The 26,674-nt window shown below is 34.6% G+C and overlaps 1 protein-coding gene across 1 annotated transcript; it reads right to left on the bottom strand.

Moving 5' to 3' along the window:
* Positions 1-1,758: 1,758 nt before the first annotated feature.
* tkta (transketolase a) lies at positions 1,759-15,224 on the bottom strand. The gene is made up of 14 exons (XM_059537929.1): positions 14,955-15,224; positions 13,527-13,644; positions 12,653-12,766; positions 12,322-12,419; positions 10,123-10,314; positions 9,137-9,255; positions 8,856-9,052; positions 8,603-8,767; positions 6,953-7,109; positions 6,313-6,443; positions 5,296-5,379; positions 5,026-5,119; positions 3,863-3,985; positions 1,759-2,028 (listed from the first exon to the last, which is right to left on the bottom strand). The coding sequence occupies exons 1-14, from the start codon at positions 15,059-15,061 to the stop codon at positions 1,841-1,843; spliced, it is 1,887 nt and encodes a 628-aa protein (XP_059393912.1). The 5' UTR covers positions 15,062-15,224; the 3' UTR covers positions 1,759-1,840.
* Positions 15,225-26,674: the final 11,450 nt, after the last annotated feature.

Genomic DNA, 26,674 nt, shown 5'->3' with positions numbered 1-26,674 from the left:
GTTCATAAAAAATATTATTAGAGGTTTACAAGCAAATATTTTTTAAGTCTAAAATAGTACTAAAAATCACATTTAATCCAAAGTGTTTCTTAATAATTAATTGTGAATTGTTCTATACATTTCTGAGTGAAAATTGTTTCTATACCATTTTTGTCAGCGTATAATACATTCTATGTATTCTATTAGTGTTTTTTAATTCAAATAAAAAGTATAGTTTAGTATAGTTTTTAATCTTAAAAAACAAATGCATTCTTCTTTTTTGTTTGAATATACAACATGTTGTCTTGACAGCTTGCAGTGTGACAACATGCCCCAACAGTGGACAGTGTTTTTTTTGTTCAGTTATGGTAAAAATAACTGACTTTAAGAAGAAGAACTAAACCCACTGAAGTGTGAATAAAACCCTATTAGTGTGAATAAAACAGGCAACACACATGATCTCTCTAACTCAAATGCAGAGGCCTTTAATCAATCACTTGTTGAGATACAGAAAATTAACAGAGGAAGTGTTTGTTTGCAGGTTCATAGTTCAGATATAACAGCATGTTCCAGTGACACTGATGGTTTCATCCATCCCTCATCTTCTCTGGCCAGAAAACAACCATGTTTCATGCTCATAACACCACAAAATGCTACTCCATCTTTGTAAACACAGAGATCATACTACAAACAGTTTCACAGACGACAACCATTTACTACTTTACTGAACACTTTGAGTTGAAGCACCCTACACACATTCTCATTTGATTATCCGTTTCTCTTTTCTTAAGACTAAACTCTACGAACATAACATCAAATAATTTTTCCGCACACATATCTGTTCCTGTGAAATCCAGCCCCGCCCTGTAGTCACAGCTACACAGTAACAATATAAAAAGTATTAAAATATAATGTTGCAAACAGTTTCATTTTTGGGTCTTATTAAATGACAGTTAAAAACACGAGTGTCACATTGTACAGCATATCGATGTTTTCTGAGGTGATAGTGTAAAATACATCTTGGCGTAGGTAAACTTTCAAAAATTGAGATTCAAATCAACAATGAAATCAAATTTGTCTTTGCGATATTTCAACTCTTTTCACAACCTAAGTCCTTGCCTATAATATTTCATGCTGAAATGCCATTGTGTCAAATTATGCAAGTAAAAATAAATGAGGTTTCATGTTGATTTGAAACTGTCAGTACAGAAAAAGAGCTAGAAATAGGCTCCTGTATGCATATTTGTATGTACACTAGCATTCAAAAGTCTGAGGATTGTTTTAATATTTCAATAAGAAATCTCTTAGTCTCACTAAGACTGCATTTATTTGATCAAAACAAAGTAAAACTGTCATATTATTACAATTTAAAAGATTAAGTTTTCTTTTTAAATATATTTGAGAAGGTAATTTATGCCTGTGATGTAAAGCTGAATTTTCAGCATCATTACTCCAGTCTTCAGTGTCACATGATCCTTCAGAAATAATTCTAATATGCTGATTTGATGCTCAAGAAACATGAATCAATGTTGGTGATAGTTGTGCTACTTAGTATTTTTGCAGATTACGAATATACGGTACAAATGATCAGCATTTTAATGCATCCTTGCTGAATAAAAGTATTAATAATAAAACTCTTACCTCAAACTATTGAATATTAGTCTATTTGTAAGGAGATAAATGGAATGTGAACGCCACATACAGTTTCTCACATAGCTATTTTACTCACATTGGGGTCATTCACAGTGAACGAGGTGGAGGGAGGGGCCACGATCTGAAGAGGAGGAGTCATGTGACGGTGTTTGTGTAACTGGTTATTTCATTTGATTTGGGTGGAGTGGGCGGGGCAAAGCGAACAGGTTCATTTGGCATTGGCCGAGCTGCTGAGCATCTTCCTGACCACCTGTGCGACGGAGTCGCGGTCGATGCCGTGGATCTTGAGCAGGTCAGACATTTTGCCGCTGCGAGGAACGTGAGTGACAGCCAGACGCTGGAAAGTAAAGCCGGGCTCATTGACAATAGCGGAGCACACCGCCTCTCCCAGGCCACCTGTGGAATTACAGCATGTGAGCATGTTAATTATTAAGGAATGCCAAACAAAATGACCCTTTTTGACAGATATCATTGAAATAGGCATCCTGGGAAATCACACCTGTCTTTATGATGTCAGAAATATTCCAGTAAAAAAATTACACGTTGGAACTAAGAATTTTATAAAGTCTTACTTGTAACGTAAAAAAGGATCTAAACACACACACAAACATTCACACACATGCAAACAAAATAGATACAGTATCTTTATAATCTGAAGATATATACACTATTGGTCAAAATGTTAACTTTTTTTATTATTTTATGATTTAAAAAAAAAAAAAGGTATTTTCTGCTCACCAAGACATTTAATCAAAAATACTGTACAGTAAAATCTAATTTGTTCCATTTATGACAAAGCTGAATTTTAGCAGCCATTACTGCACATTATTATGATCAGTGTTGAAAACATTGTGCTTCTTCATCTTTTTGTGGAATCCTTGATATATTTTTAAAGAATTCTTCATTTAAAAGGACAGCATTTGTGTGAAATAGAATATTAAAAATCATTTTTATTTTTGCGTTCTTTACTGTCACTTCTGATCAATTTAATGCATCCTTGTAGAATTGAAATATAAAATTTTAAAGAAAAAAATCCTACTGATTAAAAAAAATGGTTATTTTTGTATTTACTATATACTATAATCGTTTTTATTAACACTTTAAATGAGCCATTATTATTATATTTTCAGTTTTGTTTTGTTTTTTAATTTTAGTTTAAATTGTTTTTTTAAATTGTATTTAAAAGTTAAACTTTTCAAACTTTCAAATTTTTGTTTAGTTTAAGCTTTTTTATTTAATATTTGTATGTGTGTGTGTGTGGGGGGGGGGGGCTTTATTTCAATAATCAAACATGTTTTAACATCTGGCAAATGTTAGAAAAACAGCTAGAACTGTTCACGTCACCTTTAAGGGTTTAAAATGTAAAAACACTGCTAAAGAAGTCGGAGGTGGTTTGCTGGTCTTATCTAGTTTAAGCTGGTGCAGTTGTTTGTGCCCAAAACTAGCAAAACAGACCATCTTAAGCTTTTTTTCTCCTGCTTTTAAATTTCCATTCACCTGTGCATGAAGGTCACTGTTTCACCTTCTGCACCATGTTCTGCTTTTAAAATTCATATGTCAAACATCATGCTTTGACTATCCAAATCTCTTTTTATCCCTACAAGCCCCTGCTATAAACCTAGCTGCGATCACTTGTTCTCTTTGTCTATCTCGGTCCTCTTTCTCTCCCCCGGGGCAGAGGGGATGTTTGCTTTCAGAATGATTTTGGATGTTAAACTCTCTCTCTCTCTCTCTCTCTCTCTCTCTCTCTCTCTCTCTCTCTCTCTCTCTCTCTCTCTCTCTCTCTCTCTCTCTCTCTCTCTCTCTCTCTCTCTCTCTCTCCCTCTCTCTGTCTCATCCAGCCTCACTCCTTCTCTGGCACGCAGGCAGTAATGTCACGTCCTGGGCCGCCTGTGTTATCTAGGTCACAATAAGCCCCGCGGCTGTACGTTTGCTTAAGGAGACCTGACAGCCCTCCGCTTCTCTGTCTTTTTTCCCCCTGAATGAACAGTATGAGACATGGCCAAAAACTCAACCGATTATGACAACACAATGCCTTTTGCTTCCCGATCCAATGACAATTTGCCAACACATCATGTTTCTTCCAGCCAGCCAATTGCACTCTGCCACAGCCTCACAGACCGATACATCAGTCCTCGACTGGACTTGCTGTTCATGCTACTTGGATTTGCAGCCAGGCTGAAATGTGTGCTTGAGACAAGGGATAATGTGCTCTAAGCTTGAATCCCACCTTCATAATAGTGATCCTCAACCGTGATGACACGACCCCTGGTGGCACGCACATGCTCGATGATGGTTTTGGCATCCAGGGGTTTGATTGTGAAAGGATCGATCACTCTGATGTAAATCCTCTCTGGGAAATGACACACAAAGCACACATACCTGTGTTTATGTTAAGCTCACACATCACATCCCAAAAATTAACAAATCAGAAAAGTTGTATGGGAGATAGTTTATCTAGGGATAGTTCCCCCCAGAATTTAAATTATGTTATTAATTACTCAGCCTTATATCATAACATACCCATAAGACCTTCATTCATCTTTGGAGCAGAAATTAAGATATTTTTGATGAAATCCAAGAGCTTTCTGACTCTGCATAGACTATTTTAACGATGTGCTTACTACCTTTCTGTGTCTAGAAGGTGGTAGTTGTGTTGCTGTCTACGTAGAGTCAGAAAGCTCTTAGATTTCATCAAAAATATCTTAATTTCTGCTCCAAAGATGAATGAAGGTCTTATGGGTATGGAATGATATAATGCTGAGTAATTAATAACATAATTTAAATTTTTGGGGGAGCTATCCCTATTGGGGGAACTATTTCATAATAATATTTGTATTTGTGTAGCTACGAACGAAGGACCTGTGGGTTTGGAACAACATGAGAGTGAGTAATTAATGACAGAATTTTCTTTAACTCATTAACTCTTTTAGTCAATGATAAGGATATGAAGTAGTACCTGCTGCATGAACTTTTAAGTTCAGTTAGAAAAATACAACACTAATATATATTTAACATAAATGTATGACTAATATAAAGCTAATATATTTAACTAAACAATCAATAAACAAAGTAAAGACATTTATAACGTTACATATGATTTCTATTTACGATAAATAAGAAATGTTTCTTGAGCAGAAAATCAGAATGATTTCTGAAGGATCATGTGACACTGAAGATTGAACTAGAACATTTTAAAATATATTTAAAAAGGTGACCTTTTTAAATTATAATAAATAATAATATTTCACATTATTACTTTTTTTTTTTTTTTTTTACTTTGTCTTGGCGAAGAAGAGAGAAATCTTTCAAAAACATTTTACAAATTTTTACCAAGGCCAAATATTTTGAATGAGATATATAATTTACAGTCTCTGCATTGTCTCATTATACCTTTTTTGAGTTGCTCGGCTGCAGCCAGAGCTTCATGGAGGGTCATTCCAGCTCCAATCACTGTAACCTGATCTTCCTTACTCTGGCACACCACCTAATCAGGTCATTTATACATTAATGGTACATTACCATACATTTTCATATAATATTAATAACTCAGCTTAACAAAGTAAATCAGTATTGATCTCTGATATTGATTTGAATCTATTTAATACCTCATCTCAGACTTAAATATATTTTTATCAAATGGTGATTAAGAGACAGCTTTACCTTGGCCTGGCCAACATGGAAGTCCTCATTGCTGTTGTAAATGATTGCAGTCTCTGGACGAGAGGTCCTGATGTAACAAACCCCCTTAAGTCCAGAAAAAGTTGTTAATAGTGTTATATTGTCTTGCTTTCAGTGTGAATTTGAATTGAATTGGCCCTACCAAACAAGAAGCTGAACTGATATTGAAAAAAAAAAATGCAATGCATTTTTGGAAATGACATATCTACAAAATAATGTGAACATCTGTTATAATAAGGGTTATTATCTTTTGTGTAGGCTACCGTGAAAAACCAAATGTATAAAATCAGATGTGTTCAGGTTAGTACAAGCACTTGGTGAAATAGCTGATAAAAGACTTATAAAGTCCAGACTTAATGTCCAAACAAATTATGAAAGCCTGTGTAGCAGGAGCATCTGTAACCTTAAAATCCTTTGTGTGTGTCTGTGTGTGTGTGTGTTTTAAGAACAACAGTCTTTACAGTCTTTACACAAAGCATTGCAAGATTTCATCAGAGACGGAGAACAGTGGGAGAAAACGGAAAGCAAATGGACCATCAATCAAATTTAAACAACATAGAACTACTGCAAAAACCCCCAATATTCACAATAACCTCTCAAACTCTGTCAGGTTGGATGGAGGCAGATGCATATTTTCAGGTTTCTTCAGAAATATTTGATTGATAGAGGGAAACGAGACACATTTCTAGATTCAACATTATTTGTTCTTCAGACATTTCTCTTCAAATACAATAAGTATCAGCTAAACGCAAAGTAACCTACATTTGGTTTTTGACCACTGAAAAGGTGTTAAATTTTACAGCTTACTCATGGAGTAAACTGGAGGCATTAAAAAATCTGCAATATTTGAATGCATATGAATATATCAGCATCATTATAAATATAATGCCCAATAGATGTGTTCTAATATTTTGATGACATTTTATACATGACATATTCATAGGTTTCAAATAATCTCTACTCTTCCACCACTGATAACAGTAGATAAATCATGCCAACCTTTGTGTTGGCTGCAAGCTCCACAGCCTTTTCAGTAGACACAGCATCACTGGGGTAGAAAATGGTGGCAGTGGGGATGGCTCTAAAAATAGCCATGTCCTCCAGCCCCATGTGGGCCGGTCCGTCCTCTCCTGAAACACACACACACACCAGCCACATATTCACATACTACTATTTAGACCAAACATAATTTTTATATTAGATATGTGAGGCAGATGCACACGCATGCGACAGTTGAGCAGACAGGCTGGAAGTCAGGCAGGTGTACAGACAGTCCGACTGGCATGCAGTGTACCTGTGCTAACGGAGGGATTGCCGGGTCAGACAGCCTCCGAGATACACAGGGGGAGGGAGAGAGGGAGAAGGGGTTGTGCTAAGAGTCGCACCACCGCCAGACGACCAGGAGAACAAAGCACACATTAGAAAGACAGCTTCAGGAAAAACAAGGGGTGAATCGCACACAAATCTATTGAAAAACATCATTGTTAGAGTCACAGCTGCAACATGTGAAAGAGGAGAATGGGAGGTGCTGGAAATTGGCGTGGCTTAAAAGGAAGAAATCTGATTGGCGAGTGCACCTGTCTATTCGAAAATAGGTGGAGCTTAGTTAGCGGCTTTAAAAAAGGGAAGCACTTCTTACCGTCAGACAGGCCGCAGTGGGACCCGCAGAGGTTTATGTTGCTGTCTGAGATGGCGGCCATGCGGAGCTGGTCATATGCACGAGTAAAGAAGGTGGCCAGGCCACTGGCGAACACGATGTTTCGGTCACGTGCGGCACAGCCTGTGGCAACGCTGACCTACGAAAGATGGATATTGTTAATTGCTTTTGTTTTAATCCTGATCCCACAACATTCCTGTTAAATACATACTTTTCTAAAAAATTTTGAAAACTAAATGATACACATAAGCAAGCCAAATAACATGACTTTGGTAATATATAGGTAGATAATTCGGACATGAATAGCACATATATCTTTAGAAGGTTGCAATATACTAGGGAAGAAACACATGGAATCTGCTCAAAGGAAACTCTGTTTTATCCTTCATATGAGAGGAATTACGATTGTGCAGCTCACACACTCGATATCATTTCCTGTTTCCTGTCTGAAATCCTCTCCATGCAAAGCATAATCTAGAATATAACCAAGCCTCAGCAACAGTGAGTCTTAATTCTAAAATGTGGGACTCTTGCAAAGTTTGGAACAGATCTCAACTCTGACAATTGAATTAGTATTCAGATTCTCCGCGCGTCCATCACGATCGCTTCCCAAAACACAAAGTGACAAATGAGTGGCCTACATTCTACCTACCACATGTACCAAGTGAACAATGACTATGTGGAGACAAAGCAGAATTTCTTTTGCCGTACAGCAGTTACACAGATCATAAAGAATGTGCTTATGAGATGAAAAGGAGGCGACGCTGGTTTTCTGCATGGCTTCACAGCTGCATGGAAAGGTACTGCAGCAGGGCGTGGTGCAGAATGGAGCATAAGTGGGTCACATCTTCGCTGCTGCATTATGGATAGAATGCCATGTATTATTCAACAAATCAGCGTTTTGGTGCTTTGAGGGGCATTTTACATGGCCAATCCCAGAGCTATACTTTTTCAGACCAATCTAGGGAGCATTCAAGGATGTTTCGATCACTAAGCTTGACTCCCAAATGAGCAGACCTTTGATTTGATTCTCAAAACTGTCAAGAATACTAAAATGTATCTATAAAAGTCCACCCAAATATGAAATTTCAGTCATTCTGTGGAGAATAAAAGATGATGTCTTGAATAATGTTGGTTACCAAACGGGGTCGTGTATCATTTAAATGTAACAAAACACGGAAAAAAATAATAATTATATTTTATTAGGATTTATTATTTTTTAAACTAAAGATAATTGCCTTAATCTTTAAAACAAATCTTTCAATTTTTTTTAGAATAAAAGGAGTGTTTTTGTTGCACAAAATTGTTTTTATTGTTTCTTATAACAAAAATATTTTATGATATTTTTATGATGAGAATGCAGATTCTTTTGTAAATAATATTTTTTTTAAAAATCACTTTTTAAAACTGTTTTGCAGTTTAAAACCCATTGCAGATTTGGACTCGTGGACTATCCCTTTTAATATTGAAATATCAATACGGAAAATATATTGTAAAAAAATAGATAAAATATGTAATACTATATATATATATATAAAATTTTTATTTATTTTTTTAACTAAAAGGAAGTACTTGCCATTTTTGGTTCTTTAAAATATCATCATGATGGTACTGTACTTCATAGTTTCCTACCATGTTCTGCTCTGCGCTGTAGCACTCAATAAAGCGGTTGGGATGCTCATTTTTAAAGATTTCAGAGCAGGTGAAATTTTTGGTGTCAACATCCATAGCCACCACTCGCTCATTGTAACGTCCCAGTTTGGCCACGGCCATCCCGTACCCCTTGCAGGTGGCAATCTGTTGGAAAGGAACATGGTGTAAAGAGTTATAGACCATGATGTTAAACCAATATATCATCCATCCATTCTTTGACTTGAACTCTCACCTTCTCTCCAGGTTTGTAGTTGGGAGCACTGGGCATGCGGACATTACGCAGACTCACGGGTGGAGCGTCTTCAATGGGTGAAGCCGGGTACATGCGCTTGTTACTGTTGAGGATGCGGCTCTGGAGGTCTCGCAGGACACTCTCTGCCATGTCCTTCGTCAGCACCTTGCCATGCCATCCCATCTTATCTTCTGCCACTGAGCATAACAGAGTTTTTCTGATCAGAATATATTGAGCTATATCAGTATTTATAGATTTGGAAGTAATGGGAAGAAATATACCAGGAATGCCTTTGCCCTTGATGGTTTTGGCGATGATGGCAGTGGGTTGGTGGCGTGGCTGGCTCATGGCTTTACACAGCTCTTCCACACTGTGGCCATCCACAATGATAGCATGCCACCTAAAAAACCCAAGAAATAATAAACTGACTGATGGCTTTTCACTGCACGCACACATAAACACAAATAAATACACACATAAACATGCAGATTCCAGAGTTATTACTGTTAACTAAAACTAAAATAAAATAAAAGATGGAAAAAAGAAAAAATCTTTACAGTATTTATTTAGTTTTTGAAATAAAGTTGAAGTACTACAATTACTCAAATTAAAAATAAAACTGAAATACAAATGATACATTCACGCTATAAAATATTTCTTAAAATGCCAAAACTAATAAATTGACAAAATTGCAAAACTTAAAAAAAATACTATAAAAGTAAGTTAAAGAGCAAATATTGAAATGAACTCAATTAATATAATAATAGTGTATAAATAATCCTAAAACTGGCATATTTTAGGGGAAAGACACAATAAAATTAGCAAAAAATTATAATAATCCTAAAATAGACTATTAAATAAACATAAATATATTTTCTGAGTAAATCCCAAGAAAACATATCAAGGAATTATTTTTCTTTATACCTAAATAAATAAATAAATAAGCTGTCTAATTTAAATAAAATAAATCCTATATCAAGGTCCTTTTGATTATTTTCAACCATTAATAATATCAAATTGTGACATTATTTTAATCTCATTATGAATCTTTTAACCCATAACTCTTGTTACTTTAATGCATGCAGCTGTTTTACTTTTGATATGATTTTGCTTATGGAACTCTGAAATATGACATGTTTTATAAATTCACCCATATGTCATTTACAGATATTTTTATCCCAGCCCTCCTGGAGCAATTTGACACTTCACAGGGTTCCTGGGTTTGACGTTCCCAGCCCACGCCTTCATCCACCTCCATCCAACCCACCCAAAGGCCTCACAGCGTCTCTGGTACTTCTCCACATGGTGCTGCAGAGGTGCTGGCTCACTCTGGCCCAGCCGGTTGATGTCCAGTATGGCCAGCAGATTATCCAGCTGGTAGTAGGAAGCGAAGGCCATGGCCTCCCACACGGCCCCCTCAGACATCTCTCCATCCCCCAGCAGGCAGTACACATGGTAACTGCGGAAATAGTGAAAAGACATTTTTGCATTTTCTAAAGACAGTGGTTTTTGCAAGTGCAAATTTGCCGTCATGACGGAGGAGTGTTGTTGGTGTTTGTCAAGCTGTATAGCTAAGCTGTTCAGAGTATATTTTAGCACATAGTTATGCGGCTGCTAGGACAATATGGGTGGTTTCTGAGTGCTGGGGGACTATTTATTTTTTTCTTGGTGGGTTTGTTTCTTTTAGGTTCTGGACTACTTGATTTATGTATGTCAATATTTTGGTCTCCGACCTCTACCAACAAGTTTTCAACTTCACCCAAAAATATCATTCGAAAATGTAGTTCACCCTAATGTCTTTCCAAACCTGTATGAGTTTCTTTCTTATGTTGAACATAAAAGGAGATATTCTGAAGAATGTTGGTAATCAAACCAACATAAGTGATGTTTTCCATTGACATCCATTGTATTTCTTTCTCTACTTAGAAGTCAATGGGGACAAACAACTGCTTCTTCAAAATAATTGAGAAAAGAAACTTGTACAAGTTTGGAACGACATGATGGTGAGTAAATGATGACTTTTTTGGGTGAACTATTCCTTTAATAATTTTATTTTAAAAAAAAAAAGTTTTTACATAATATAAAACATTTCAAAATCAAATAATTTTCTCAAAAAATAAGCTAAATATTTTCTTAATTTTTTTTTCTTAGTTTCATTCATTTTTGTGTATCAACTACCATTTAAAAAATTAAGGGGTCTGTAATTTTATTTTAAAGTATTTTTTTTATTATTACTACCATTGTTATCATACAACAATGATGCATTAAATTAACCAAAGTGTAAAGACTTTAATAATATTACAAAATATTTATATTACAAATAAATATTGTTCTTTTGAGCTTTCTATTCATCAAAGAATCCTGAAAAAAAGTACAGCTTCCACAAAGTATAAAGCAGCACAACTATTTTTAACGTTGATAATAATAAAAGATGTTTCTTGAGCATCAAATCAGCATATTAGAATGATTTCTGAAGGATCACTGAAGACTGGAGTAATGATGCTGAAAATTCAGCTTTACATCAGAAGAATAAATTATATTTTATAATACATGACAATAGAAAACAGTTATTTTAAATGGTAGCAATAATTCACAACATTACTATTTTTACAATACTTTCGAAAAAATAAATGCAGATTTGGCAAGCATAAGAGACATATTTTTTCAAAAACATTACAAAATCAAAGCAATCCCAAACTTTTGAACACGATCAAATATCTTTTTATTTAGTTTATTTTATCACTACATGTTTTTTTTCAGCTTGCTAGCTGATGTGTAAAGCCTCATCACCTCCGCCCTCCTTAATACCACCTGACACTTTCCTGTCACACCAGGTCCACTGTCTTTCACGAATGAGAAGAGACAGATTCAACTGATTAGAAATCACCTAAGATTTGAAAAAAAGTGCCATCACACAACACAGCAGGCATGATTCCTCTTTCTCTGCACAGCAGCACTCGCACAGATTACATATTTATGGGCTTTTACAATGCATTATAAACAGAGTTAGTCATGTTTTGAAAGGATCGCCCAACAATTAGGCTTCAATTTAGGAATAATTTGTGTGCTTATGCCTAAATTGAATTGTATCCAAAAAATAAAAACTGAGTGATGGCTGCTGGGGCTTTGATTATTAGAGCAGAAGAATCGCAAATGCACAGCTTGACATGAAAACTCCACACCCTTAAAATCCACAGCACGGACGTACAAACATGAGATTATAGTGAGCACTCGGCTAAATGCAAAACTGAAGAAAAAGAAAAAAAAACACATTTCACATTTATAATTGAACTTTATAGATACATTTTAGATACATATTTACATTTTAAGCATCTGAGAAATAGAGTCTTTTTTTAAATAGATGTAATACATTTTGAGTTTGCAATGAAGCACAAACAATACAGCTGTTTGAGTTACAGTTGACCCTTCTGTCGTGAATGTATGGGTTTATGGGTGGTGTTCTCACCTGGATTTGTCAAAGTATTTAGCTGTATAGGCCATTCCACAGGCTACGCCCAGCCCCTGTCCCAGAGAGCCTGTGGCCACATCCACAAACTGCTGCTTCTGTCAGACACACACACACTCACATGGATGTTACATAAAATTACGGCTGTCATTGGTTAACAGCTCATGCATTTGCAGCCAGTTTAACCCGAACAATTATTTCTGACCCAATAAACTTTGATATTTCTCACGGTGCTGCTTAATATTTTCTGATCTGAGAGCAGGTCACTTTCATATCACTGTGACTGAATGTGTTGAAGAAGAGACGCTGATTTTGGAGCAGTGTTACTCACAGGTGTGGGGTGTCCCTCCAGCATGGAGTCGAGCTGACACATGCTCATGAGCTCAGACTCTTTCAGGAAGCCGACCTCGACCCACACAGAGTAGAGGACAGGGGCCGCGTGACCCTGGGAACACCAAACACAGACTCTATGGGTCAACCACAATGCCACCGTTACGCAACTATCCAAAAATTACTTAACAGCTTTTTAACACTTTAACATTTAATGAGTATATTTTGCATAGCACTGATTTATTATATTATATTATTTTTTAGGGTATTATTACTATTCATTTTAACATATACGTATATATATATATATATATATATATATATATATATATATATATTACCACTACTATTCAATTCCCCAACAATTACTTAAAATAAGAAATATATACATTTTGCATAGCCTTGTATGTTTATTATTACAGTATTTTTTTATTTAACATTATATTTTGGTCTGTGGACTATGTCTTTTTCATAGAACTCAAGGTACATTTGGTTTCATATTTATTAGTTTAATTTTGTGTATTAATGATTAATAAGATCAATGACCCTCATACTTTTACCATCATCTCAATAAATAAAAAAATATATATATTTGTATACTTTAAGGAGGATTAGGGTATTAAGCTTTTTGCATATGACACCATGTTAATGGGATTTTTTTTTATCATATTTTTTCAGCATTTACATTATTATTCATAGTAAACATTGGTGTATAGATTCAGTATCATTGTATATTTCAAAGTATAAAAGTCACTGTACCATGGTACTGGCACCAAATAATGCCATTCTCCTGATTTAGCGCCGTCTTGATTTACACTTGAAATATTAAAGCTGACACTTGAATAATCCCAGTTAGCTGAGTCTGGTAACCTCACCTTGGACAGGATGAAGCGGTCATTGTTGGGGTTCTTGGGGTCATCTGGCCTGTACTTCATAGAATGGAAGAAAAGCACAGACATGATCTCTGCCACACTGCAACATGATGTTGGATGCCTGCCAAATAAATAAAAAAAATGAAGTGTGAAGGGTCTGAAGGATAGGTGAAGAGAAGGTAGTTTCATATTTAACCCTATGTTTTCACTACAGTTTATAATGCAACTTTAACTAAAAGAATTATCACACATATAGAAGACAAATAATTGAGCTTGTCAGGACAGAATAAGACAATTAGTGACTGTCTATCCAAAGGTGTTGTTTAATCCAGGATGCCCCACCAGCACCTTACTTGTGGCATAATCTAAGCTTTGAGCAAACACACCACCCACTAACATCCACCTGTTTCCAGATTAGATCACAGACAGGACTAAAAACCACATGCTGTGAGACCGGCTCACTGTCAGACTGTCACCTAACAAATCAGTGCATTCAGATGCAATTTAACGTTATGCTCAATCATCTTCAGATATCAGATATGAATAGCTTTGCCATTTGGATTCATGCGGCAGTTTACATAACAGCTCATTAGAAAACACACATTGTTCAGAGGAAAGAGCATGCAGTTATGTGTATTAAACAATGATTATAAAACAACAATCATCTTTATGCACACACTTCATAAACTTAATTAGTTCCCATTATCCCCCTATTGTTCTATTAGTATTAAACTTTCAAATCTAGATACACAGACACATACACATTTTTATATAGCTATATATTTGTTGTATTATATTAAACATAGGTTTCCTTTTGCAGATGCAGATGTCAGTGTTATAATTAAAAATACAGATAAACTAAACTGCAATCTTTTTAAATAAAATTATGAGATAATGTTGTAGTGTTCATAAACATTGCAATTATAGGCAACATGCATTTCATAAAAAAAAAAAAAAAAAACACCCTCCTGTACCTGGCAATGAAAAAGATTTAAAGGATTATAGAGAATATCAAAGATTCACAGTGCATGAAAAAAAGTCTAGCTGCAACTAAACAGCAATATTCATGTGCTTAAATTCACTGTATATATGGCTGAAAATTCTGAGAAAAAAATATTGAAATATATACAAAAATTCATTAAGAAAAAGAAATAGATGAAAAAAATCCTAAATAAAAACCACTCTTGTCCTTTACCTAGCTGCATCACTTCATCATCTGTTGGCAAAGGTTTTGAGGACAAAGATTATTGCAAGGCGTGCATGCAAGAGAGGGTCTATCTATCATCTATCTATCTATCTATCTATCTATCTATCTATCTATCTATCTATCTATCTATCTATCTATCTATCTATCTATCTATCTATCTATCTATCTATCTATCTATCTCACACCAAGCAGCAGGTATTTGTAGAAAGTGGACCACCTCTTACCCGTTGCCCACTGCAGTGGTGGCTTTGATAGAGTTGATTCTGAGGCGGTTGGCAATGTTTCTCAGCGCCTGCACGGTCTGCTGGTCTGGTTTGTGGTAGTCCTCCATAGGTTCAGCCTAATAGCTCCACAGAATGAAAGGAGAGAATGAGTTTGAGGAGAGTACTGGTTGCGTGATTGCGAGAGACAGAAGAGGAGAAGCAGAGGAGAGGGAGGCTGTTTTATGCAGGCACACATACACAGGGTTTATAGTGTGCACTGTGCAGCACAGGTCGAGAGACAGTGTGCATTGGCTGTGGCAGAGGAAGTGGGTGTGTGCCAAGAAGAGAGAGAGACTGAGACAGACAGAGACAGAGAGTAAAGCAGAGGAATCACTCATTATGACCTTTGGCTGCTGGATCTAAACTCATTAGCAGATTAAAGATGCGCCTCGGTCCGTCCTTTGAGACGCTAGAGGACGCGTGTGTGGGTTTACTTGAGAGATAAAACTGTGCCCAGAAGTTAGTCAAATCTGACAAAACCTCCCTTTGGGGGCACATTCCTCTACTGGAAAACAATTTCAAATATTATGGCAATAAAATACAAAAAGCTTTCTTTTAGGGGACGGAGTAGTAATTTTATTTAGTAAATATAATTCATTTTCTACAAAAACAATATAAGATGGTACATCATCTTATAGGACTAAAGGAAATACATGCAGATTGGTTTTATGTTATATTTTTATTTTACTTCTTTAAAATGTGTTCATGTGGTTTATTGAAAGATTGTATTATTATTTTTCAAGTCTTCATAATCCAATTTATGTCAATGTTTCTATTTCATTTTATTTTTTTTTACAATTAGAAACAGTATATATATATATACATACACTGTAAAAAAAAATAAAAAAAATAATTCAGACTTCTCCAAATCAACTTTTTATATTGACTGATCACAACTAAATTTTTCAGTTGGCCAAACTGAATTAGTGTGAATTTAATTTTATCATTTTATTTTCAATTTAAACATTTAGATGTAACCAGTCACTAGAAATGTTTGAGTTGAAAGGGTTTTTATTTTTTACAGTGTGCAGTGTAGCTCTCTCTCTCTATATATATATATATATAAAACCTAAAACCAAAATGCGTTCTTGTTTTAGGACAGCTTCGATTAACTTTTTTGATCCACTTCAAATGTTAACCACTTGTATGTTCAGTTTAATGAAATACAGTTGAACAAAGAAATTTGAGCACAGTTAAATTTGGTTTTCTAATGGTTAAATTATTGTATCTGTTTAAGCTAAAAGCAGGCAAGATATATGCTATCATTAAGATGGTTAACGATAGTTAATTAAAACTAAAACTGAAACTAACCCTAAAACCACTAAAAACTTTTCATTACTTAAATTAAAATACTCATTATGATATAAAATAAATGTCTTATTTCAGCTAGCTTTCGTTTGTAACAGCTGCCAAAAATGCCTCATTTTAATTTAGTTTTAGTTGATGTAAAATAAATAAAATGACACAAAAAAAAAAAAAAATGAATAAAAATATACAGACAAACACACAACAATACTACTCAAACTTAACTAACTAAAATTAAATGTAACTAACTTTAATCTAAAAATAAAAAAAACTGATTCATGTTTTAAAAAGAAATAATCTCAATGTTGAAGAATTTTGTTGCCATCTTGTGGAATTTGGAGAAACTACACTGAAAAAAAAAAAGAAGACTAGGGATTGTGAAGATAGAGGAAAACTACTACTCTTTGTGTTTGATACAGCATGACTTATGGCCGTCAATTGGCCATTGCGGCTCTGCCCAGGGATTAGAGACGTTTCCATCTGCATCTGTTACATGGTACAATCCGGAATAATCCACTCACTCACTGTAGACAAGGAGGACAAAATGTTCATTTCTTTTGGGGATTTTTTTTTAGAGAGAGAGAGAGCGTAATAACTAAAATAACTCAAATGATTACAATAAATGACCAATAAATAAGGAGCACAGGAATCTGAATAAAAAATACATAAAATAGGCCTATATGACATAAATAATAAATAGTATTATTACAATTACAACATATTGGACTTATGCACAGAAGATAGGTAAATGTAAATTATATCTTAAAGGGGTCAAATGATGCAATTTCAAGTTTTTCTTTCTTTTTGGAGTGTTACAATCTGTTCGTGAATAGATAAGATCCCTAGAGTTGCAAAGATTAAAGTCTCAAACCCAAAGAGATATTCTTTATAAAAGTTTAGACTTGTCCACGCCCTCCTAAAACGGCGTGTTTAAACACGCCCCACATGTCTACATCACTGTGTGGGGAGATTTGCATAACGCTGCCCAAATGTTCATGCAAAGAAAGAAGTTGTAACTTTGATTATTGCTGTCATGTTGTGGAGGCACTTTTTAATTGTGAAAGCTAAAATACTTTGTTTGGTCTTCCAAAAGAGGACACGACTATAAATCAGTGGTCAAGTTGTATTTACAACACTGTTCCAGAACAGTTCAACCCAAATATTCAGATGGGATCCTGATCCTGGGAGAGAAGACTACAATGCTGCCTGTTCTGACTCACTGTCTGTAAGTACGTTTACATATTTAAAAGATTCAATGATGATTCAAACGCGAGTTTTAATCAGTGTAGAGTTCTGACCGGGAATCACCATAACAGTATATGTTGAGGGCGTAACATTTCCATCACATGCTTGAGGCATTTGGCCAATCACAATGCACTGGATAGCTAGCCAATCAGAGCACACCTCGCTTTTCAGATCGAAAAGCTTTGTAAAAAACGACGCGTTTTAGAAGGCGGGGCATAGAGGAGAAACAATAATCTACAGTATGTGGAAAATAATGTGCTTTTTGAACGTTAAACCACATAAAAACATTTCATTACACCAAATACACAAAATAATGTTATTTTTCGCAACATCATATGACCCCTTTAAAAATCAAACACAATAAGTGTGGGAAAGGTTTGAGGTCTTTTATGTTTGAAATTGTCATTTCCGTTTTTGATACGTCACTTGGCTATAGGTGCATATTTACATTACGTTCACATTCTGTTTGAATGCACCAGATATAAAAATGAAAGGTCTAAAACTAGAAAATCAGATCAAGTCAATAGGTACTGTATAAGTGGTTCATCAATTCGGAATTTAAGAAATTCATCACAAGATTTTAAGATATCATTCGAATTTGTAAAGGTCACAAATTTAATGACAATAATTTAATATATTGTATATCACACCTTTCGTTGTTGCTCCACACTTCAGTCCATATCAGTATGGCGTAAATGCGCTATAAGTTAGTTTGCCAACTGCCACTAAGTCGAAAGAAGAAGAAGAAAGAAGGCATGGAGGAAAGGGGTGTGTAGCTGAAGCGCTCACTTTCTTTTGACCGTTTTGTTTTCTAATTTCTTATGTGTTTATTTGCCATTTTATTCTTTACCGTCATCATTTTACACCTTGTTGTTCTTTTCACCATTGTGATTAAACTCTCCTGTTCTTGCATCGAAACGCGTCATGGACTCATTTCCACTAGAGATGGGCAGATGAAGCCTTGAGCCTTTTGAGGCTTTTTCTGATTGTGCCAAATAAGATTCAAAGTTTCAAAACCTCAAATACAGACTAATTAATATTAATTATAGCAAACACTTTCAAATGATTCACATCCCGTTGATCCCAGATTCAACACAAAAGCAATACTCCGCAATAGCAGATGTGTCTTCATTCTGAGAATCATTGTCCACACATAGTGTTACTATGAAGCAGGGAGGGAACACCAAGTATTTTGCATCTCCTTGTAATGAATGAAGCCACATTTCATTGTGACGTATGAAGCCTCAGACGTCATCGGATAAGTGATCACAGGGATTTAATACAAGCCTCAACACAGTATTTTAAACCAGTCTACTTCAATAGAGTAAAACAGGCTTCGGACAGTGTCAGACGTCCCATCTCTAATTTCCACTACTCAGATTGTTATGGTGCTTTCACACGGGGCATCGATATTTGATGGAGGCTGTGTCTGCAGTCTGGTGCTGACGCAACCGTCATAGTGACAAAAGCCAATCCCATTAGTTTTCTGGTGTTCCATGAACGCAATTGGCTAGCATGTGCACCAGGGAATTTGCATAAGGCAATCTGATTGGTTGACGCCTCCATTAGTGCTTGTACCATGGTCCAAATGGAACACCTTATGTGCACTTGTGGTCTTATGGACTAACAATGGCCACCATAGGGTGTCCCATTTGTAATTTTAAGGTTTAAAAGGGTCCCCTAGAGCCCCCCTTTTGCGCCCGCTATGTGGCCTTAATATGCACTCCTGCCAAGGTCACATTGAAGTCAGCAGAGTTCTACCCAACAGTTTTCACGGCATTACATGAAAGTTACGAATGTGCAGACTCCGAGAAAGACCATGAGGGTTTAGGGTGCGATTTGGGACAGGGCCAACTTCTGCTGTGAGCGCGACGCAATGGACCCACAATTCAGTTCTTCAGCACTTGACATCACTCCATTCAAAGTAAATTAAAAGGCGTTGACGCCGTTTAGCGGATACTGGTCGCAGCTATAAACATCATGGTTCAAAAGCAAGTTTGACCTTCAAAGCAACCATAGCTATGTAATTTGTATTTGATTTATTTACATTTTTTTTACCTTGAATTATCAGTAATAAAATAATTATGATGGTACTATGACTTCTTATATAGTGAATGGATCCTGTTTCCCTCACACGTCCCTTAAAAGTTGGTTCTAGGAGTTTGTAAGTTTGGTGAGCAAAATTTCTTAAAGGGGCAGATTGCTTTTTGGTACACTGACCCACTGAAATTTGCGGCAGTTGTATTGACAAGTAAACACGGAAAAAATCTAATTATGACAGTGAATTCCACTCACTTAAAGGGATCATATGATGCGATTTCAATTTTTCCTTTCTCTTTGGAGTGTTACAAGCTCTTGGTGCATAAAGAAGATCTCTAAAGTTGCAAGGACTAAAGTCTCAAATCCAAAGAGATATTCTACAAACACGCCCCCACATGTCTACGTCACTATGTGGAAATATTTGCGCAATGCTGTCCAAATTTTCACACAAAGAAAGAAGGCATGGTTTCAGTAACCGCAGTTAGTGTTGAAGCAGCCGTGTCAGGGTGATGCTGTGTGTATCTAGATGAAAGCAAAAGCACTTTATTTGGCCTTCCGAAATTAGATGCATTTAGGAATCTTTAAGATTACTTACAACAGAACAGCAATGCATTTTATGGACAACCGTTTCGTGAACCTAGGAGAGGAGGTAATTCTGACTTTGCCATGACAATCTGGCACTTCTGAATCACTACTGTAAGTATGTTTAGTTATTAGTTTAAGTATTTGCTATTGACTGTTCAAATGCAGAATTTTGCGTGTCGTGTATGTGTGTGTGTGTGTGAGAGAGAGAGAGAGAGAGAGAGAGAGAGACAGGCTCACACAGTGGAGTCAGCTGTCTTAACCGTCCGTGGCTTGTGTATTCCAAACACACAAGCTTCATCACTGTGTCTGTCATGGGACTCTGTTCCCCTTTTGGACTTGAACTGATGGATATTATTTGCTTGTAGTGTTTGGCCAATCACAATGCACTGGGTCAGTTGGCCAATCAGAGCAGACAGCGCTTGCTGGAAGGAGTGATGTGTTTGAGAGAGGCGTGGCTTAGAGGATCTACAATAAGTATTTGAAAAATAATGTTGTTTTTTTTAACATTAAAGCATGTCATCATATTCTTTTACACCAAATACACAAAATAATGATATTTTAAAAAAAGCATCATATGACCCCTTTTAAGGTGACATATCATGAAAATTTGACTTTTTCCATGTTTACTTGGCAATTCTGCTGAGGAATTGCTTTAAAGGCACAAAACTACATAAAGCTGCTTTAAGCAATGATGTATCGATTTAATTAGACATCACGTGCATGGTGCTTTAATAAACAGTACAGACCAAAAGTTTTTTAAACATTACTATTTTTTATGTTTTTGAAAGAAGTTTCTTCTGCTCCTCAAGCCTGCATTTATTTGATCAAAAATACAGAAAAAATGTAATATTGTGATATATTATATGATATATAATTTAAAATAATTGTTTTAAAATTTATTATACTTTAAATTATCATTTATTTCTGTGATGCAAAGCTGAATTTTTACGATCATTATCACATGATCCATTAGAAATCATTCTAATATGATGATTCATTATCAAAGTTGGAAACAGTTCTGCTGCTTAATATTTTTTCAGACATGTGATACTTTTTTTGATACTTTGATGAATAAAAAGTAAAAAAAAAAAAGAAGCTATGTTTCTTTCTTTTTTTTTAAATAAAATCAATACTTTTATTCAGCAAGGTATGTTAAATTGATAAAAAGTGATAGTAAAGAAAATATATTATTAGAATATATATTATTAGAATTTTTTTTTTATTTTGAATAAATGCAGTTCTTTTTAACCTTTTATTCATCAAATGTATTAGACAGCAGAACTGTTTCCAACACTCATAATAAATCAGAATGTTAGAATGATTTCTAAATGATCATGTGATAGACTGGATGTTACATGTGACACTGAAGGCTGGAGTAATGATGCTGAAAATTCAGCTTTGCATCACAGGAATAAATTATTTTTTTTTAAGTATATTCAAATAGAAAACTATTATTTTAAGTTGTAATAATATTTCATAATATTACTGTTTTTTCTGTATTTTTGATCAAATAAATGCAGGCTTGATGAGCAGAAGAAACTTCTTTCAAATACATTAAAAATAGTAATGTTTCCAAACTTTTGGTCTGTACTGTACAAAACTATTATTGTACGGAATGATTATTATATTCCAGTACCACGAATACACCCCATTGTTTACCAAATAACACAGTGCAGAGTGCAAAAACCTTAGCAAAACTATGGTAATTTTTGATGCTGAATGTCTATGTTGTTAATTCTCCGTCCAGTCTAGTGTCCATCAGTCAGAAAACACTGTTCCTACCTGCCAACATTTTATATTTTATCCTGCTTAAGCACAAACTCCTGCTATTTCTAAACATCACCACGAGAGGACGCCACTGCACCAGAGAGAGAAAAGCTGGCTCATCGACGTCTACATATGGAACAGCTTTCTTAAAAACAACTGAGATTCTTTTGGAATAAACACTGTGATCACAGAATTGAGGTTTTTCAGTTTCTGTTCGAGTGGAACTTGCAATAAAATGTATTAGATAAAGAATATTGAGTTGACATACCAAGCAGTGTGACAAGCTCTTATTGTTTAAAACCAATTCTCACATTCTTTTATAATTATCCTTCATTTGGTTTTTATGTATAGTATGTGTATTTAAAAAAAAATAATAATAAGTAGTTTTTTAAAGGTAAAAAAAATAATTTTTTAAATGTCTTTTATACACTTTATAAATCTACATTCATTTATATATTTATACACGTTTAACCTAAATGATCTATGTTTGAATCTTAAAATTTTTTTTATTTGTCACACTCTTATGACTTCAGAGTCACATTTTAGAAGCTAAAAGCCCAGAAAGGTTTTTGGGGAACTTTCCCTCAAAATTGCCAGTGCATGAAATGTTTGTAGTAATACAATTATAGCCATAGTAATACAATAATAAACCATATAAGTGAAGTGAATCTGAAATGAGCTGTGATGATATCCTGTCTGCTGCGTGAATCAACACAGCTGGCAGTGTTTGCACAATGCCCACATGACTCGCTGCCCTCTGCAATGTCATGCTTAGGTTGTCCAGTTATGTCACATGTTGGATTCTGCCGTCCCATGCCATGTGTTGGATTTTGAATGCTGTGATGTCATTTTACTGCATCCCTGTCACTCACAATGAGACAAGGACTAGAATGTCTTGAGGGAAGGTGTGGAAGAATGAAATCCAGACTTAGCATCCATAAATACTGTTATTATCACTATATTATCTCAGAACCATCTCCGAATGTATTTATTTATGAATGAATGTGGATTGGAGTTTGAAAAAGATGGGAAAATATATGAACTCATAGAGGGAATGTGTCAAAGTATTTGAGTCTATATTATCTATAATTTAATAATATCAGAAGAACCCTCTCAGAATTATATATTTTTTTATTTTAATTTATTTAATTTTACAATTTGCTTTATTTTTTATTTTTATTTTTATTTTAGGCAAAAATAGCAATATATGGGGACTGTAGTTTTTGAGTTTAATAAAGGATGAAAAAATTATAAATTTCTTCAGGGAAGGTGTTGAAGAATGAAATGCAGCGTTAGCATCCTTAAATACAGTAATTATCTAGATGATTTAATATCAGACCCACCCAACAATTATTATTTCATAGTTTTTTTTTCTTTAATATATTTATTTTTATTATTTATCATATTTAATAATTATAATGAATACTGGCTTGAGTTTCAAAAGTTTCAAAACAGATGAAAATTTTTTTTTATTAATATTATTATTTGATATTATTATTATTGTTATTATTACTATTTATTTATTTATTTATTATTTTTTTGCAAGGCCTACTTCTTTTCATGTAGGCTATGTTATTCTCATAAAAACATAAATTATTGTATAATATATGGTTCTTTATTTTCCAAAATGCCATTCTATGAAAAAAAAACTAAACTAAACAAAAAACTAAATAACAACAACAAAAACAACTACAGAATTTTCTATTATTATTATTATTATTATGATCATTTAAGTTTTTAAATCCTTAAAAAATAATCTTGTATATATACGATGACAAAACAAATGCAAAACAGTTTCTTTTTCCAGTCTACAAAATTCCCAGGTGTGTGAAATGCACAGCTTAAATCTTGGAGTGTGTAATATGAATTCTCAGAAAGCTGTTCGGATGTCATAAGGCCAGTCTCCGCCCACTCCGCTGTCCTTTTCTCGCTCTTTCATTCTCTCTCGCTCTATCTCTGAGTAAGCAGTATGTCCTCTGGGCTTTCGATCCCAGTCAGAAACACTTGTCATCAAACTGCTCCAAAATGTGTGACCCAATCCTAGCCTGAGAACCCATGCCCATGTGACACACGTCAGCCAATCAGGGATGCCCATGGTCCCTTACCTCCTGAAGGGAATGTACATTATGGGTGCATGGCTGTTTCTATTTTTACTTTCTTTGGCAGCAAATGGTGCAGACTTACAACAACAGTTAAAATCATAACTTAACAGTGCCACACAATGTGATCCGGGAGACCTAGGTGTTGGCTGCACTGAATCAACATGAGCGAAGTCCTAGAGTTATACTAAAAAACAACACTCTGGTGACACAGATGCTCCAACACATACAAAAGTGGCTCAGCACTTTATAGAGTGCAAACAGACCGAAAGCAAATATGCAGACTCATATGAATGTTTTCATGTAAGTGCATTCAGACACATATGGGAAAAATCATGCACACATTTTGCTCCCAAAATCAAATTGAATATATATGTGTACATTATTTTTATGACTCCAATTTAGCATTTAATTGTGATTATTATATAGTACACATTTGATTTTCATTCTTAAAAAAGTGTTTTCTTTTTATTTATTATATTTCCAGCATTGTGTGGTAGTATATATATATATATATATATATATATATATAAATATATTTTTTACTAATAACAGTGATTTTTGCATTATTATGAAGTCCTAATACTTTAATATATTACCCATGTTTTTGAGAAGTTTTGTGAGCTTTATAACACAAGCAGCCAATGCTACTGAGACTAACTTGATTGTAATGCCAGATGCTCCTTGAAGGGACGATTCTGTTCCTTGGTGCTCACTCGATTACCCATAAAACCCTGTGTGGTTGCTACACGACATAGCACTTAGCATCAGCACCCAAGAGGGAGGGGTGGTCAGCTGTCAATCATCTACAGCTGTCAATCACTCAGACTGCAGGCAACTAAGTGGAAGGATTGCGTGCAACACCCTGATGGCACAGAAACATTTAGGAGTGTTATTCTGCACAAAATGTCATTAACAGGAAAGTACAGAGAAATGAGAGGAAGCGATTAAACTAATGAGAAATAAAAGGCACATAAATCTCATAAAGAAGCAAAACAGATGCATGAAAAAGAGAGAAAGAAAGAATGTTTTTTTTGTAAGGATTCTGGGAATGAAGCCGACAACATACATCAACTGAACCTAAGGACTCTTCACTTCTGTTCTCACTTCAACACACACACACACACACACACACACACACACACACACACACACGCACACACACACACACACACACACACACACACACACACACACACACACACAATACAGGGTGACAAAATCAAATGAGAAATAAAAGGTTTTAAGGGCAACATCTGTGCAAAACCATGTAAATAGTACAACAAGTCTCATGTCAACCTCATCAAATTATAAATTAGTTAACCAGCAGACAAAAATATAAGAAAACATCCATTTATGTTTTCGACATTGAAAAATGTTTCTTGAGCATCAAATCAGCATATAAGACTGATTTCTGAAGGATCACGTGACACTGAAGACTGAAGTAATGATGCTGAAAATTCAGATTTTGCATGCCTTGATGAACATAAGAGACTTCTTTCAAAAACATTCAAAATCCCCAAACTATTGAAAGGTATTGTAAGTTTCATCACATTGAAAAGCAAAAGCAGACCTCTCCTCCAAAAACCACACAATTGAAGGTACAATTGTAACATCACTGACTCTCACAAAACAAGTGTTAATTGCTTGAAGAGAAACACAGCATGCTGTTAGTGATAGTGGTAATGAACACCATGAGACAAGTGTGGCTCTTACTGCTGCCAACAACAGATACTGTACCTCTGATGCTATAGAGCTACACTTTTCCAGTCAGCAAAGCATGCAGGGATGAAATGCAGGTAGAAAGAGAAGAAGAGAGAGAGTGAGAGGAAGAGACAAAGGGACAGATATGTTTATATATATATAATTAATAATATATAATTTATATATATAAATTATAAATTATTATATAAATATATATAAATTATTTGTCCAAGGTTAATTTTGTACCTAGCATTTTATGTATTTTAAATAAAAATAATTTTTTTATTCTTTTTGCATCAATTGTCAAATTTATAGCTTAAATTGGACATTAACCCAACAAATGCCAAAGGTTTGATAAACGGGAAAAAACATTTATGGAAATGATGCCCGATTTACTCATACTTTGTTTAAAAAAATTAACTTTGTTTATAAATTATATTTACATATTAATAATATAAATTATAAATGTATAAGTAATAACTGTATAATATTTTCACAAAATGCATATTGAAATGTTTGAGTCATTATTGTTTTGATTACTGATTATTTTTGTCTAGATCATGTTATTCATGTTATTAAGATCAATTATTGTTTAATTATTTTTGAATAATTTAATAACTTTTATAATAGATTATAACAGATACACTGAAAAAAAGTGCTGTTTGATATCCTTTGACACAAACTTTGTAAGAAATAATAACAAAGAAACAGCCAAAATAGAGTGAAACTGACACTTTGAATTAAATGTGGACTTTAGAAAGAATGAAATAAGTATATTTTCTTATTAATAAATATTTCAGTAATCTTAGTTTTATTTACAGCTTCAAAAAATCCTCAGTGTAGTTGAAGTTGAGGGTATGAGGAAACGATCTATACCCAAAACTTATTTGAAAAGTTCACACATAAACAATTAAGAATTTATTAACATAAATACAA

Source organism: Carassius carassius, chromosome 44, assembly GCF_963082965.1.
Source record: "Carassius carassius chromosome 44, fCarCar2.1, whole genome shotgun sequence".
Classification (NCBI taxonomy): domain Eukaryota; kingdom Metazoa; phylum Chordata; class Actinopteri; order Cypriniformes; family Cyprinidae; genus Carassius; species Carassius carassius.
Note: the sequence above shows the minus strand (reverse complement) of the source record. Positions and strands in the feature narration are given on the sequence as shown.